Consider the following 17,070-nt stretch of genomic DNA (forward strand, 5'->3'; position numbering starts at 1 on the left):
CAGCAGCTCTGGTCAAAACGCGTTTAAATATCTTTACTTATATTCATAGTTTTCCTAATTTCATTCAAATAAACTATATAATTGTAATGACAATGTGTCCTCCCGGTAAATTACATACATAAATCTAGATTGATGTTATCTAAGATCCAAACGTATTTTAGGACCCTTTCCAGCTTGTTTTACAATGAAGCATCTGTTAAATCATCTTCTGGAAAAAGTGAATTCGTATGAAATATAATGAAATGTTCATGCTGTCAAGGTGTACAAAAACGTAAATCTCAAGTGAAAGAAGACGCTTTCGCACCAGAACACGTTGCACCAGTTAGCTATAATAATGATAACTGATCCTTGCTGAAAAAAGACCATTAGAACCATTAGGATTAAAACCTGATAGTTTTGCTTTCTAATGGGAAATGGCTTAATGGTTACCGTTAGAGACCACTAGTGTCATGCAGGACACTTTCAGATCCCATTAGGAAGCCATCAAATGCATTTGGAATCAGAACACCTGTTAGAGTCCTTTACACTGTGATATCAACCCATCAAGAAAACACAGAATACCATTACTGAGTACTGGACGCCACCAGAAACCAACGGAAACTTTGAATGGTTTCTTTGATTTTTCTATCACGCACACACATATAATAATATATATGAATAAATCTAGCCTGAAACAGACTGCTTGGATTGTTTGAGCATACATATATACGTAGAGAGAGAGAGAGAGAGAGAGAGAGAGAGAGAGATACACACACACACACACATATATGTATACATATATAGGATGTAAGTGTAGAAACATGGGGTTGTTTTAATGTCATGGCTGATCGGTGTATGTTCATATATCATAATTAATAATTTATTAATATATGTATTCGTATGCTTGTATTTTTTTCTACAAACATTTCGACAACATGTTAATAACATTAATGTACAGGTTTATTGTCTCTGCCTGGCCTCCTTTGCTGCGTTGATGAAAACGCCTTTTGTCCCTCTCTGGTTTCCGTCATCAGCTGATGCAGGCGAAAGTTCAGTCGGGTTTACCATAACACAAAATGGATGTTAATCAGGCTAAACAGGAGCACCTTCTGGCTCTAAAAGGTACAGTTTCAGCTCTCAGTCTGCTTCATTTATCACTCCTGCTGCATCTGTATAACGCTGCACTGTTTACTGCCGCAGCGTAGCTCCTGTAGCTCGACACAGCGGCCGCAGTCTGTCTGTCTGTCTGTCTGTCAGCGACAGGAGAGCCTCACTGACTGCTCCGCTGCTTTCTCTGATATCTGCTCACAATTAGGCATTTCTCTGTGTATTTCACGGTTTACATATTTAATACAGTATCGAAACTCAAAACCGTTTAAAAACAAAAAACAGTGAAGCTGAAGTTGGCTTCCTATCCGTCAGCTTCTTCTTCGAATTTTCCCGTTCCACCTTAAATGGTGCAGCAGTTATCATTATAACGCCTCAGGCGCCAGAATGTAACTGCTGCACCATTTAAGGTGGAACGGGAAAATTTGAACAAGAAGCTAACTTGAACCTCGTTGAAATACAGCTATAGCTTAGTTGTTATTAATGCTCAGTGTCAGACTCAGCGTATGTTTTGCTTTTACTTTAAAGGGTCCATATCCTGGAAAACCTGATTTTCTTGTTTTTTAAATAAGAGTTTGTTATACTGTGTGAACACTGTGAAATTTTCAAAACACAGTTCACTCCCCACTCCAGACAGTCAATATATGGAAACTAAGCGGAAAAAATAGCCCGTTTTGAATGAATTGTTCATGTGATGTCACAAAAACAATGTAATTAATTCTAAAGGATACAGAGAGGTTGTAAAATGGTCACATAAATGTGAATTTACTGTTTGGTTTATAAAACCACAAAAAATGTCTTACAGGGACTTAAAGGTACCCAATAAAATGTAGAGGAATGTGAGAAATGGGTCTTGTAATTGCACACATACGTATTGACATTTCAATTGTTGAGCATCAAAAACTGAGACAGAAAATCTTATATGTTTGTTTTGCACTAGGAAATGCTACTATGTAGTTTTTTATTTTGAAACAAAAGTAGTATTTTTCTGAGCCTTACCAGTCTGTGTTATATACACTCATTTTTTAACACATAAAAAATCGCAATTCAAATCAAATCTTGACCTCAGAATCAGTAATTGCATCAAGCTTAATAATATGTGTAACATTACTTCTCTTTCATCTCATCTCTCAGCACGTATCAGCATAGGAACTCAAGTTTGTTAGACTCAACTCTAGGAGTGGGTGTGATGATATTTATTGCTGTTGTGATAATTTTGTCATGCTTTTCTGAGGATCTCATCAGTACTTAAAGAACACTGACTGACTGCATGTTTCATAACAAAAAACATACTTAGACCTGTTTAAATAGATTAGATCATTAGTAAAGTGCAACCTGTGAAGTGTTCAATAAAAGTTTTTGTATTCAGAGTTTTGTAGCTAACGAGTGAAGTGACTAAATGTGTGATTCTACAGTCTATTGGGCTTTTAATGCCTCCATGTGATCCAAATTAGGGCTGGATATCACAAATCAGTACTTTTATGGCATAAACAGAATTACTTCAATAATACAGAGTATTGAAAAGTTCCATGTCATTCAGTACCAAACTTCAGTACCTAGCTAGTCAAACTTATCAACATCAGTCAGCCAGTAAGCATGCTTATTCCAAAATCTAGACTGCTGATTGGCTGTCCAAATTACATCCCGTATGCAAGTTATTAATGGGTTCACTCCCTAATGTACACAGTTTATAAATGGAAACAAAGCTGCAAAAACCAGCCTGTTTTGAATGTGATGTTATGAAAACAAACTTGTTTACATAAATCCTACACTTCAGCCTACAGCAGTTTAGCACTGCCCATTTTACACTTAAGTTGTAAGGAGGGTTTTCTGCACTTCTTGATTGTGGTTGTCAGCAATTCAGTCCATAAGGAAGCTAAACCCATTCTCAGTTTAATATTGTGGTAATGTCATAAAAATTAAAACATTTGCATATACCTGCCAATTCAGCCTAATGCAGTTCATCTCTGCCCATTCATGCTGATCTTATAAGAAGCGTTTCTGTCCCAACTGCTTTCTTTGAGTCACAATACAGGGCAGGCAGTCAGAACAGAGGCCATTTACAAAACAGCTAGTTTAATAATTTATCTAGTATTTATTAATTTAATTAATTAATTTAATTTCTCTTTTTTTGGTACATACAACCACACAAATATCCTAAGTGGGCTTTAGGGGAAATGCAAAATGCTAGAAAAATGTAGGATATGGACCAGATATCAAAAATAACTATCATTGAGGAATCACTGAATGATACCCAGTTCATAGCAACAAAAGTCAGCACAATTTCATAAAGTTGATTTCAATAATCTCTGTTCATGTATTAACATGAACTCATGTTTTTCCCCCAGTGATGCGACTGACAAAACCCACACTGTTCACCAACATGCCGGTGACCTGTGAAGACAGAGACCTTCCAGGTAAAAAAACTGACTAATATTGTTTTATATTTAATAATACTATATAGTTCAACAAATCTCTGTGACTGCTTTTGTCATTGAAATAATAGTTATGTATGTAGTAAGTGAGATGCAAACTCATAATGCCTGTAATTAAGCAAGACAGCTGTGTCACTGGTGGTGCTATTTGCAGTTTCACTTTGACGCCCGCAATTAACTTCTTTGAAAGCCTGTTAGTAAAATTGGAATGAAATCCCTGGTATGACTCTGGCCCAGAATATAACCTGCAGACCCAACAAGAATTTATAATGTTTGTTTTCCCTTGTGCCACAGTCCAGCAGCTCTGAAACTCGATATTCGGCCATTAACGGCACCATTCCAGAGGCATATGTCATTATGACACTTCTTCGTAGGTCCTCTATTTATATGGGGGGCAAAATGAAAGTGGAGCATATTCTGCTATAAATCAAGATGAATGAGGAGAACATGATAGTGGAAAGATAAAGTGAACGGAGTAGGTCTGAAGCCAGCCTTGTCTCATGCTATGCCTTCTCCTGTTTTCTTTAATTTAGTTATTGCAGACTCCAGCTAGATGTGTACTATAATATATACCAGTTGTAATTTGTCTAGGCCTTGCCTTTGACATCATATCAGATGACTGTGTAATGCTATACAGTTTAACTGTGTCAGCCTGTCACTCATTGGGCAGAACTCTGCAAAGCTGGCCTTTGATCAAAGATCAGGTTCTCTAAATGTAGAGAGCAACATATTTTTCCACGAACATAAATCATTCTGATTCTGGCCTACTTAAATCACTGTTAAAAATCTTTAATCAGTTTTCACTTACGTTAAATATTTGGCCTCTGTTGTAAGTGTATTCTTTTGGCTCTAGAATATTTCGTGTACTGTATGTCTACAGGTGATTTATTTGGACGACTTATGAGGGAGGATCCGTCTACTATTAAAGGGGCAGAGACCTTGATGCTTGGGGAGATGCTCACGCTACCACAGAATTTTGGGTAAAAAGATTCTGCGCATGTTTATTTAGACATTATACCAAGATAATGTGGATTGAGGGCGCTTACATGCACTTCATAATCCGATCATAATCGGATTTCTGCAGTTATCCCATTATTCAAATGGTCATATAAGCGGCGTACTCCGATTTCTTAGATCCGAGGGAATCTAGAAATTAGATTAAGAAGTCCAATAAAGAGAGCTGGATTTTAGCTCAGTAATCAGATTTCTCAGCGCATGTGTACTCTTACTCTGATTTCTTTAGGATTTCTCAGTCTGCGCATGTTCGAAAACAGACAGCGGTACCAGAAATGAGCAAGCAGCGTTGCTGCGAGACGCAGCAAAACACTTTTGGAGCGACGCATAGCAAACTACGTTCTTGACAAAGTGAAGGATTTAGGCATTCTTTATGTTCTAAATGATGTATGTACGTATTTCCAGGTAAAGTGGTGCAAAAGTGACTTAAAAAAAAAAGCAGCGGAATGAAGTTTTACATTACGTTTACGTGACGTCTTCTTCTGTGACTTTATTGGCTGGTTGCAAAGCAGAAATCCGATTACTGCCTGAATCATGTAGACCCGGAGTTTCCCATTATCTGATTACTCCAGTACATATAAATGCGTTGATCAGATTACTGACAAAATCTGATTTTCTGCAGTTATCAGATTATTAAGTGCATGTAAACACACTCATTGATGAGAGCTCACTTGTAAGAAAAAAAAATGTGTTCTTGCTCTGGAGGTTAGGGGGTTTGCTGATGGCTACTGCTGTTTTGCCCCTGAGTTACATATTTACTACAGTGTAGCTGTTACTGTAGTATTAATGTAAGTCGCATTGAACAAAAGTGTTAATGTAACCATAATGCATTGTTTGTGTTGACTTAGACATGATACAACCTAAATGTACCAATATACATAAGTACCAAATAACATCCAAATATAACAATCACAGTAAGCTATTTGATATTATTACTAGGCTTCCATGATGCAAATGCAGAATATTCCTAGATCTGAAGTTGCCAGCTTTTAACTCAAATTAACCAGTGTAGCTCATGTTAAAGCAAGAAACTGTAAGTAGTAACATGTTGTTGCTGTCAGAACAAAACCTTTTATCTCCAAAATGGTAACTTTACAGGAGAAGGAAGATCATTCTTAACTTGTAGCAGAAATTAACAAGAATTTTTTTCCAAATAGGTTTCTGCTGGTCTGTCATGAAATTTTAACACAATGCAAAGGGTTACTAAAGTGTTCAAATTAAAAAAAAGTAAAAGGATAAAAATGAAGGTTTAAGTTTGTTTGAGCTCAATGTGATTGACTAAATAATTGGTCCTAAACCAGGCAGATGACTTTATATTCAGATGAATAAGTAATGCAATAAGTAACATTTTAATTTTGAATGTTCCGTGACGCCCAAATGTGTCGACAGTATAAAGTTGTTTTCCCTTTAATAATTTTTCATTAGGATTACTTGTTTTTAAGAGTGCAGTCTATCAGTTTTGGTTCCCTAAAGAACTGTCTTTTTAAAAAGAGATTGGTGAGTGTGAAGAACCTTTCGAAGGTTTAAGAACCTTCGTATAATGTAAGATTCTTTACGAATGTAAAGGTTCTTCATAAAACCTCTACGTTATGAGAAGATTCTTCAAACTCATTTACAACAATAGAAGCAGCAGTGCAGTGCGTGATTTCCACAATAGAATAACAAGAGGTTTTGTCCAAAATGTAATCTCAGGCACTTGTTCTTGGTCAGATCTGTGGGATATTGTTTTCAGTGTGAGGCAGTTTCTTCCACGTCTGACTTTCCTTGTCACCAGGCCATGTAGGTGTTCTGTCCTTCTTATAGGCTTCATCTATCTGGTAACCCGGCCCTTTAAGTCTGTCCTTATATTGAGAAGCTGTTCTTGTCTGCAGCATCTATTTCTGAGCCTCAAAGTGACCTAATAATCCAGTGTGTGCTCTCTCACTTTCTCCTGCACAGGAATATTTTCCTTGGCGAGACCTTCTCAAGTTACATCAGTGTGCACAATGACAGCAACCAAGTGGTCAAAGATATCCTAGTAAAGGTATTCATTCAGCCATTCCTGCACAATATGGACAACATACCAGTGACTATATTGCTACAGACTAATTGCAATATGCCTTGCAGTACATTAAAAATACACAACTCACGTTTGTTGTCATGGCTCAGGAAATGGACAAGATGAAAAACTACCAACCTTGGTCAGTTAGGGAGGTCTCCTTTTCAACTTATAACCATCTTCTGATTTATTTTCTTGTCCACTAATTAAAGTTGAGATGCTTGCAACTGTTGCGGCTGAGTTTCAAATGAGTTGCAGGATGCTTTACATTATTCAACTCAAGTACAATTTAGTTTCATGTAGGTTTCAAGCAACTAAAGTTGCATTAAAGTTTCATTGTATGCTGTTGTTTGGGTTTTGCTCTGTACAGGCTGACCTGCAGACCAGCTCTCAGAGGTTAAACCTGTCTGCATCAAACTCAGCCGTAGCAGAACTCAAACCAGAGTGCTGCATCGATGACGTCATCCACCATGAAGTCAAAGAGATCGGAACACACATGTAAGACAAGTTGAAGTAATAGGTAGTAATAAACCTGTATAACTAATAATTTTCTAAGTAATAAACCTAACTGGGATGCTTCTCCTACTGTACAGTTTTAGATCTAGCTGTAGAAGTCTACAGATATTATGGTCATTTTACTATATTATTTAAAGGATATTACATAGTTACATAATTAATGACAGTTTTTTGCAAATTATGTTTGATTTACATTCTATGCAGACAGTTTCGAGATCTATATATATATATATATATATATATATATATATATATATATATATATATATATATATATATATATTATATATATATATATGTATGTGTGTATATATATATATACACACACACACACACACACACACACACACATTATTTTTTTTTCTCTTCTTCTTACAAACACTAATGCAATACGTAATAAGTGCAACTTCTGTGGCCAGTTTTCCAGATATGGTTTAAGCCTAGTCTAAGACTAAATTGAGACCCACACTGAAAGCCCTTTTTACTTTAGGATTTAACTAATCTGGGACTGAAAAATTAACCCCTTAGGGTTAAGATAGGGTTGAAACTTGTGGTGTCAACATTTATTATATTAGTAATTAGTAACAATTAGTCAGCAAGGACATAATAAATAACCCCCCCAGTCTATGTGCATTGCTGCTGTAAGTGTTTTGTATTTTAAGTATCAGGCTGTGTATCTATGTATTCATGTGACAGATTGCTAAAGCTTTCTTATCTTATTTGGGTAATATACTGATTACTTTGACCATGAATTGAGTAATCAGAGCTTTAAAAAAGGCCAAACAATAAAAACAAACTTAACAGAACAATGAAAAACCCTGCATAGCCTTTCAAAGATTTCAAAATACTTTACTGTTTTTAACTGTAAGAAAGAGCAGTAAGATAATCTATATGCATTAACATCATGAAAACTGCCAAATAGTTAGTGTTAATTCATTGAGAATTTCTATTTTAATGCAAATTATATTTTTACAATCAAAGTATTGAGTTTCATGGAGTATAATTGTGACTGTCCTACCTAGAACCAAAAGCAGCAATAGGTAGCACAGGATGGGTTATTTGGAGGCCTCCATACTAAAATCTAACAGACATATAAAAGATCTCTTTAATTAGTAAAACTTGTATACACACTAAAATGCTGATATTCACTAAGAACCTTGTGTTTTCCAGCCTGGTTTGTGCTGTCAGCTACACCACTCAGTCTGGAGACAAACTTTACTTTAGGAAGTTTTTCAAATTTCAGGTACGTGCAAATCTCACTCCTTCTTTAACATTTCTTGTTTTGATGTAAAAAGAGAAATGCCGTGTTGGGCATTACAGTGGACTATGTCTTCATGTCAGCTGCCATTGTGCCATCTGTCATATTGCACTGAGGAAGTTGTGGTGGAAGGCGTAGATGTCCGTCCAGAGCCGTCACTCTCAAACAATGTCACAGAGTGTTGTCAGAGCAGGACGTAATTAACACTAGCACTTCACATTTTAGTGCTTCACAAAACCAAAGACCGTTGGATCAGATCAGGCACACTTTGTAAGGCTCCGGTCTCTGACAGTTGGACGAAATAGACTGAAACTTGTATTGTGGCGTATTTACTGAGTGGCTGTTTTGTTGTATGTGTTTAAATGCATTCTAAAGAGGAACATTCAGACATCAGCTCACATTTCAGTTTGAATTCTATTCTAAATCAGGTTCTCAAGCCTCTAGATGTGAAGACCAAATTCTACAATGCTGAGGTAAGTTTTTATGTGTTTCTCAATCTGTTTAGTAATACATTCTTATGCAAAAGTTTTGGTGCCTCTGGTCAAATGATTTTTGTTGATTTTCTAAGTGAAAATAAGTGAATGCATCCTCAACAGAGAAAAAATAAAACATAAAATGTGCCCTTTGCAAAAGTTATGGCACACTTTATATGTTTTTTCTTCAGTGTTAAACTCAACAAATAAATAGAAATTATGAACTAAATTATCAGCAAAATGCCATATTTAGGTTTGTTGATGTGTTGTTTTTGTTTTAGAAAAACAACAAAATGTAATTTGACCAGGGCTGTTAAACTTTTGCTCACGACTATGAAGAAGTGCTAAACAAAAAGTGTTCATGGAAAACTATTTTAATTGCTTTTAGTAGCATTTCTGCACGTGTCCACATATTCTTCATTTTCTTTTCTGTGGTCACACCATTTAACCTGCATTTACTCAGCTGTGCTCATAGAATTTTCATTTTAGTTTATTATCCATTATATTTGTGGGTCCATTTCACTGTCTCACGAAGCAGGGTTTCTTGCTTAGCCAGCTAACTTTAAGCTTAGGTCCATCTAACCCTGTACTTTCTGTCTCATTGCAGTGTATAACTTATTATCGGGCTACATTTCTATGGCAGTTTATGCTGCACACTTGCTCTGGGTCAGGTTAAGTGCAGGATTATGGATTGTAAACAGCTCTTGGACCATTCAAGGCCAAGCTTCTGACTAATCAGGGCTGAGGTTCTGGTAGAGATGGACCCGTTCCATTTACATTTCATTAAAGTCATCAGCTGTTTGTTTTATAGTACGTGTAAAGTTAAAAGACTGAAAGACAAATAGCACAACAACCAATTGTGGCTTTTTTCAGTTTTCCAGTGGTGGAACACAAAATCATACCATATACTGTACTGTGCAAAAATCAGAGACCAGTCTTTCATTTGTTTTTTTTTCAGTTATAAACAGCCATAAAGTACAAGTATGTCAAATCTGTACGTATTTAATTTGTCCACTCTTCACGTTTGTGCTCACTACTTACCTCTTTTACTCTTCCTTCCTTCCAATCTTAAAGCCAATCAGTTACAGCTGTGTCCTCCCAACAAAATCTCTCACTGACGTTATATTCACCTTCAAAGAGACTACCCAAACTCACCTCAGCTGCCATGAAGTTTCTTTTTCATGTGCATTTAAAATGGCTAAGGGAGACATTTCTGAGGAAATGGCATACAAGATAAACCACTGGCACAGAGAAGGGAAAAGTCAGAAGAAAATAAGTGGGAGTTACATAGTTATAAATGAGATTCCTAACAACCACATAAGACCTGGTAGACCTCCAAAACTGTGCCCACCAGATAAACAGTACTTAAAGCTTTCATCTTAAACACTTCAGATCTGAAAAAATCTACAGGTGTTTCTGTCCTTCTTTCCACTGTGAGAAGACACATGAGTCTGAAAGGTTGTGTAGCTGTTCAGAGGCCCTCAGTGAGAAAAGAAAACTGAGAAAAGAAAATTTTCACTAGAGGACCAAAACTGGACATCTGCGATGTGGAATAAAGTTTTGATCATTTTTTTATTTGGATTACCAACCTAAGACTGAACTTTGGAGGTGTTGAAAAATGTCCCTGCAGATTTCTTTGAAAAACTGATAGTGAGTCTCCTGAAAAGAATGGAAGTTGTAAGAAAGGCAGAGTGGACACACTAAATACTGAAAAATTTGTACCATTTAGTAGTAGTGTATGTTTTTTTTTCTGATGCTGAGGCTGTTTTGACTGGGAATTAGATAAATGAAAGTCTGGAAATTAGATAAATGAAAGTCTGGACAGTACTGTACATACGAAAACATAAAGAGCAATAATATATGCAAAAGCAACTTCATTAACAAATAATAGATTTACTTCCTTCATTTTCAAGTTGTATAATTTCTTGAAAAGTTAGCCGCTCAACGCCTCCTGATGTTTTACGTAATTGGCTGTTTATTGTAAACATCATACCTTCATGTGCCTGCACACAAGATTTAATTGAAAGCTGAATATCTAAATTTGACAGAAAAAGTTATTAACTGCCTTATTAAATGAGTTAACTGTGTTGCACTGGTTTTGAGAAGCTAAAACTTAGTTGGAACCCAAACAGCTGAACATGCTTTGTGAGACAGGCGCCTGGTATCTTAGCATTATTTTTTGTTTTTATTTAAGCAGTATTTTTATTGCTATATAAATATGTACCATGCTTGACATTTATGACATTTGCATTTTCTTCTGCATGTAACCCTCACATTTCTAATAATTGTGTTTTATTTTCTCCATTAGAGTGACCTCAGTTCTGTGGTAATTGCTTCTCTTCTCATTGCAAAGTTCTTTTTTTTGCAGCTTAATTTCTTTCCTTGTTTCCTCTGTGGAGCCAATAAAACAAGCAAAGGGAAAACAATAAAAATAATGTCAGAATGCGAAGAAAGCAAAGTCAGAGTAAAGAGAGAGGAGCTTAGACACAGTTTTTAAAAGCCTTTTTGTTGTTTTCCCTTTTTCCACCTCTGTGCTTCTGCTCTGCTGCTGTCTCATCTTTTAAATGCAATCGAGTGGCTACAGAACTAAATCAGCTGAACTGGGTGAACAGCTAAACTGGACTGTGTGTGCAGCGAAATCAGTGCAGCAGTGTTTGTGGGGAGGTGGTGAATATTCATACTGCGCATCGCTTAATTTTGGTCGATTGGGAGAATCATTTACTTAAAAATTGTATGCAAAAGTTTGGGGACCCCTGGTCAAATAACATGCTTTGTTGATTTTCTAAGTGAAATGTTAACACCTTCTCTACAGAGAACACACGTCTGCACAGTTTAATGCATAATTACTGTTTTTTGCTCAATTGAACATATTGGGGAAAAAATGAAACATAAAATGTGGTCTGTGCAAAAGTTATGGCGTACTTTATATATTTAGTTTTTCTGTTATGTTAAACTCTGCAAAAATAGAAATCGTACAATAAAATGTACAGAAAAAATCCATATTTAAGTTTATTTTCTGTAGAGGATGTGCTAACGTATTTCCACAAAACATGTAATATAACCACGATTTCACAAAGGCCGATGGTTAGATTTGACTGATAATTCAAACAGGTATTCAGAGACATTTAAGGAGCTGAATGTTTAGGTGATGCTGGGTTACTGCACTAAAATATCTGCATACTATTAATTTCACTGCATTTGTAACCCTATAGGAAAGAAAGTATATTTTTTCTCTATAATGATAAAACAGGTTGATCTATTTTTAATTTCTACAGTCTTTAAATGTTTATGTATCTGTATCGCCAGATATGTACATGAAAATTATTGGATATTCGCATCAGCCAACATTTCCTGCATCAATGCGTCCCTGGTTAATTCACATTAACACAGATTTAAGAAAAAAAACAAGAACAGCATTGTTGACTCTGTACTACAGGAAACATTTGATAAGATTCAGGATTTTTTTCCTCCTCACTGGTTGATTGTGCTTGGCCTGAAATTGAGCTTTATGCTGAAATAATAACAAAAATTCTCTTAAAGGTTTGATTTTTCTTCGTTCATCTCCAGATCGCAGGCATGAACTAACCTCAGCTGGTAATGCCTGTCCAGAGCAGTTCATACTAATCCACCTCTCTGACATTAACAGGGCTTCAGCTGCTTTATTTGGCCCTGGATCTCAAGTTTGATCTCTTAAAATGTCTAAATTGAGACTTGCATTTCTATTAATGCACATGTCCGTCTCCCTGTCACACAGATGTTGTGTACAGGCTGTTTTGGCCTTCAGATGTGTTGCCTGTTTTTCTCTGTGGGGCTTAAATTTCACTTTATGGTCTTTTTACATAACCCACATGAACACAGTGCCCCACAGCCCAATCACAATACTGTCTGACATTCAAGATCCGCAAAAGGCCAAATAAAATGGCTAAAAATGTCCCTGTGTTGCACAGTACTCCAAATCAGCTAAGATGAGTTCTAACTCCTGCAGACAGATGAGGTTTTCCTGGAGGCCCAGATTCAGAACATCACCACATCACCCATGTTCATGGAGAAAGTGTCTCTGGAACCCTCCTTGATGTACAATGTCACCGAACTAAACACAGTGGCCTCCGGAAAGGAGAGGTAAAGTCTTTACTGCATACTACACACAGGTTTATTGAGCATCATTCATTTTATTTAGGAATGGATATAGAGAAATTTTGCAGTATTAATCTAGATGTGTACCAGCTGTGGAATGTTTAGATTTTCAAGAAAAATTCTGTTCTTGTGTAGATTATTATTATTTTTACATAATTAGTATTTGTTTATTGATATTCTTAAAATTCAAACATTCTGTTTTTTTTCTGGCAGCAGTGAATCAACCTTTGGGAAGATGTCGTATCTGCAGCCGATGGACACGCGGCAGTACCTCTACTGTCTGAAGCCCAAGCCGGAGTTTGCGGAGAAAGCTGGGGTCATTAAAGGGGTGACAGTAATAGGCAAACTGGACATTGTGTGGAAGACCAACCTTGGGGAGAGAGGCCGGTTACAGACGAGCCAGCTGCAGAGAATGGTAGGGCTGAAAGATTGATAGTTTTTATGTCAATGTCCAAATGTGACTACAGCATATATGATCAACAACGCTATCTTAAATTTTAGATGGAGAGTGTTAACCGAATAACCTGAACAGAATGGAAAAAATGTAAATTTTGTTATTGTGAATGTAAATTTATAAAAGCATAATTTTTTCTTATTGTTATCCTAAACCATTTTGAATATATTTTTTTAATTTATCTTTTTTTTTCCAAATTTGTCAAATGGCTCAAAATGCTTTTGTAGTCATGCAATGCAATTAACTGAACCAAAACATCATGCTCTTACAGTATTTGTTGCTGTCATTACAAAACCTTTTATATCCCAAATTGTAACATGAAAGTCTTGCTCTTACCTTAAAGTATGTTAATGCAACAAGATTGTATTGCAAGTAATTTTGGACTATTTCTTTTGGACCATTCATTGTGAAATGTTGCCATACTGTAAAGGTTGTTAATACACATCCGGGAAGAACCTGGACCGTGTTTGCACCCTTTATTTATTGCCAGTATGTACAGAAATATTACTCTTATTCATCTGTTTCCTACCCCAGGCTCCCGGTTATGGGGACGTACGGCTCTCTCTCGAGCTCATTCCAGACACGGTAAACCTCGAGGAACCTTTTGACATTACCTGTAAAATCACTAACTGCAGGTAAGAGCATTTTAATTTCCCTCTGACATTTTACAGCTTTACAGTGTTAAGCATGAACATGAGTAAACCTGCTGTGTGTTTTCCAGTGAGCGGACCATGGACCTGCTGCTGGAGATGTGCAACACCAGGTCAGTTCACTGGTGTGGTGTTTCAGGAAGACAGCTGGGCAAACTGAGCCCCAGTGCCTCACTCTCCATCCCCCTCAAACTCCTGTCCTCTGTCCAGGGCTTACAGGTAAGATGTTCTTATAATATAAAAGATCTGTCTGTAGAAGAAAGAATGCTTGTATTCAGGCCTAAAAAGTGTAGATTTATTGCTGCAGTTTTGCTCTAGTATTCAAATGTGTTCACATAATTAATTTAAATTATGATAACACATGAATTACTTTGCATTCAGTTTACATTTTGTATCAACAGATTCAACAGTATGTGACTTCCATTTCTTTGTGTTCAAAAATATAACAAAAAATGGCAACAAAAGGAGGAATTTTCTTTTCTGTACACACAACCATACCTTAGTCAAATTGAAATCGTAATAAAGTAGTTCTTCTACTTAGAAATACAAATGTGATACTGATTTAAACTTCTGACAGAATTGTGCTGTTTTTCTTTCTTAGAGAAATCATTTATTTTAAATTATGCCATCACTGCCGCTTATGGTAGCTATAACTTCTGAAGGGTAAATCTGTAACCATGCAGTACTGTTCCGAAGTCCAAAAGAGACCACACATAATTTATTTAATTTTAAGTACAAGTTATTCATTTTTCTGAGGTGATTAGATATAAGAGGAAACCAGATTAGAAAACTAAGAAAGTCAAAAATAAGTGGGAAAAACTGGAAATCAAAAAACAATTAAAAGTGAGAGAAAATGGGATTCCTAATAACCATGCAAGATCTGGTAGACCACAAACACTGTCACCATCAGATAAACAGTACTTAAAGATTTCATCTTTAAGGGACAAAATCAAGCTGCTTCAGATCTGAAAGAATCCACAGGTGTTTCTGTCCATCCTTCCACTGTGAGAAGACAACTCAACACCGTGGGTCTGAAAGGAACAGCGTTTCTTACTAATTTGCTATAGCATGAAGATAACTACCAGGCAAAACAACCAAACATGAATATCACAGGCTTTGAATGAATGTACTTACTATATGATTCACTGTACAATTGTAAATGCTTCGTGTCCATTTTTTAGTCACATCTGCCTTAATCAGCCCCACACCCAGGCTGAATCTTAAGTGGCTCTCTTTTTTCTGTATAGTGCATCATGTAAGTTTTGTACACGTGTCTGAATCCCAGTTGCCTGTTAGTTAGAGACATTGTGCACTGTTTGGGTTCAGGAGCCAGTATTTTATTGAAAAGATACTGTGGATCTGAAAGGATGTGTAGCTGTCAAGAAAGCCCTTACTGAGAAAAGGAAATAGTCAGAAAAAGTATAACTTTTGCAAATCAAACTAAGAAGCTGCTGGTGTTCTCAGAACAATGAACTGACCACCTCAGAGTCCAGACCTCAGCATCACTGACTGCTTGAATTGCTTGCATCATGAGAAGCAGAAAGTGCAACCAAAATCTTAGACTGAACCTGAAGAACAATGGAGATGTAGAGCAATATCCCTTCAGATTTCCTTGAAAAACTGAAAGCAGGTCTCCTGATAACAGAAGTTGTAATAAAGGTAAAGGTTGGACACACTAAATACTGAAACCTTGATATTATATTTAGATGAGGCTGCTATGTAATTTATTGTGAAATACATTTTCTTCTTATTTTCCTGAAGCTGAAAATGAACAGCTTGTACGTGATGGTCATTTTAACTGGAAATTAAATAAATAAAGGGTTGTCTGATTTTTGTGCTGTACTGTATTGTATTAAAGTGTATATTCTGCTTTTATTTCAGAGTATATCTGGACTGAGGCTCACCGATACCTTTCTGAAAAGAACATACGAGTATGATGACATCGCGCAGGTGTGTGTGGTGTGTCCGTACCTGAGCCCAGAAAGCTGAGGCTTCTCTCTGCACTATGCTATTATCTCAAAGGACCAACTTCTGTGTGCCCTCTTACCACTTTTTACACTATGAAGTGATCATGTTTTAGAATGTTATTTTTAAAGCCCTTATCTTGATTTTAAGTGTCTTTACATGTGAATAAAAGAGCTAACTTAAAACTTTAGGCTTCTGTAAGTAAAGTGAAGAAATAACACATTTCTGTATGTGCTGTAATATACGTGTGGCTTACGAGAGGGAAGGAGCTCGATATTACGTAAAACACTCCTGTGTATCGTTTAATGGTTCTTGGTCACTTGGTTCACACTGAAGAAAGCATGCTTAGTCATGAGCGATTTCAAGACACGTTTATTTGCCTGTTAATTTTTTTTTTCTTCAGACAAAACATTAAAGAGCTCTGTGTTTACACGCATATTCTCTGAAGCTTAAATTACATGTCTGACTACAAATATCAGATTATGGAGCATGCAAAAATAAATTAGGCTGAGACGTTATGCTCATTCTGGCAACAACATTTGTACCCTCGTAGAATAAATAAACAACTAGTGGAAGTACAGTGAAGCTAAAGTCACATACGTAAACAGGTTTCTTTTAAATCATTCACAAAATGTTTCATTTGTTCCTAAAATGAACATAAAGTGCAGTAAAACGCATCACTTAATATGTTAAAATTCCTCGTTTATCAAGGACTACGACCCAAAGATAAATAATCGATAGGCACAAAATCAATAATGAATCATTTGAAGTTAAAATGGAACTGAAACGCACTCGACCCTGATGTGCCATTGCCAGGCGTCATCATGAAAAGAGCAGAGGACTGGCACATAAGTCTACGCACAGATATAGAGAAGCACGAAAGATCACCAGTCTGCTGTGTTGGATGGTAGTTCTCTCTGAGTACCGTTAGTTTAAAGATGGTTTAGCTCCTTGCACACTATATGAGATTCTCACACTCAAAAATCTCACACTACTCCACTTTCCACTAGAATGGTCTAGAATGGTTTCTATTAGATGCAGCACTTT

The 17,070-nt window shown here is 36.4% G+C and overlaps 1 protein-coding gene across 4 annotated transcripts; it reads left to right on the forward strand.

Moving 5' to 3' along the window:
• The first annotated feature begins 994 nt into the window (after positions 1 to 994).
• Positions 995 to 17,058, forward strand: trappc13 (trafficking protein particle complex 13). 4 transcript variants are annotated; one of them, XM_036594763.1, is made up of 13 exons: positions 995 to 1,101; positions 3,435 to 3,503; positions 4,402 to 4,501; positions 6,474 to 6,558; positions 6,944 to 7,071; positions 8,260 to 8,332; positions 8,776 to 8,820; positions 11,129 to 11,146; positions 12,806 to 12,939; positions 13,168 to 13,369; positions 13,943 to 14,043; positions 14,130 to 14,277; positions 15,940 to 17,056. In XM_036594763.1, the coding sequence occupies exons 1-13, from the start codon at positions 1,056 to 1,058 to the stop codon at positions 16,045 to 16,047; spliced, it is 1,257 nt and encodes a 418-aa protein (XP_036450656.1). In that variant the 5' UTR covers positions 995 to 1,055; the 3' UTR covers positions 16,048 to 17,056. The 4 variants fall into 4 exon arrangements, with proteins under 4 accessions (XP_036450656.1, XP_036450658.1, XP_036450657.1 ...); XM_036594762.1 differs by having other exon boundaries at positions 1,017 to 1,101; positions 13,171 to 13,369; positions 15,940 to 17,058; XM_036594765.1 differs by lacking the exon at positions 11,129 to 11,146 and having other exon boundaries at positions 13,171 to 13,369; positions 15,940 to 17,058.
• The last annotated feature ends 12 nt before the right edge of the window (positions 17,059 to 17,070 follow it).

Source organism: Colossoma macropomum, unplaced genomic scaffold (genome assembly GCF_904425465.1).
Source record: "Colossoma macropomum unplaced genomic scaffold, Colossoma_macropomum, whole genome shotgun sequence".
NCBI classification, from domain to species: Eukaryota; Metazoa; Chordata; class Actinopteri; order Characiformes; family Serrasalmidae; genus Colossoma; species Colossoma macropomum.

Coding starts and splice junctions, on each gene's coding strand:
- trappc13 (XM_036594763.1), top strand. CDS start 1,056: ATGGATGTTAATCAGGCTAAACAGGAGCACCTTCTGGCTCTAAAAG. Junction 3,504..4,401: donor TGAAGACAGAGACCTTCCAG/GTAAAAAAACTG, acceptor GTATGTCTACAG/GTGATTTATTTGGACGACTT. Junction 8,333..8,775: donor GGAAGTTTTTCAAATTTCAG/GTACGTGCAAAT, acceptor ATTCTAAATCAG/GTTCTCAAGCCTCTAGATGT.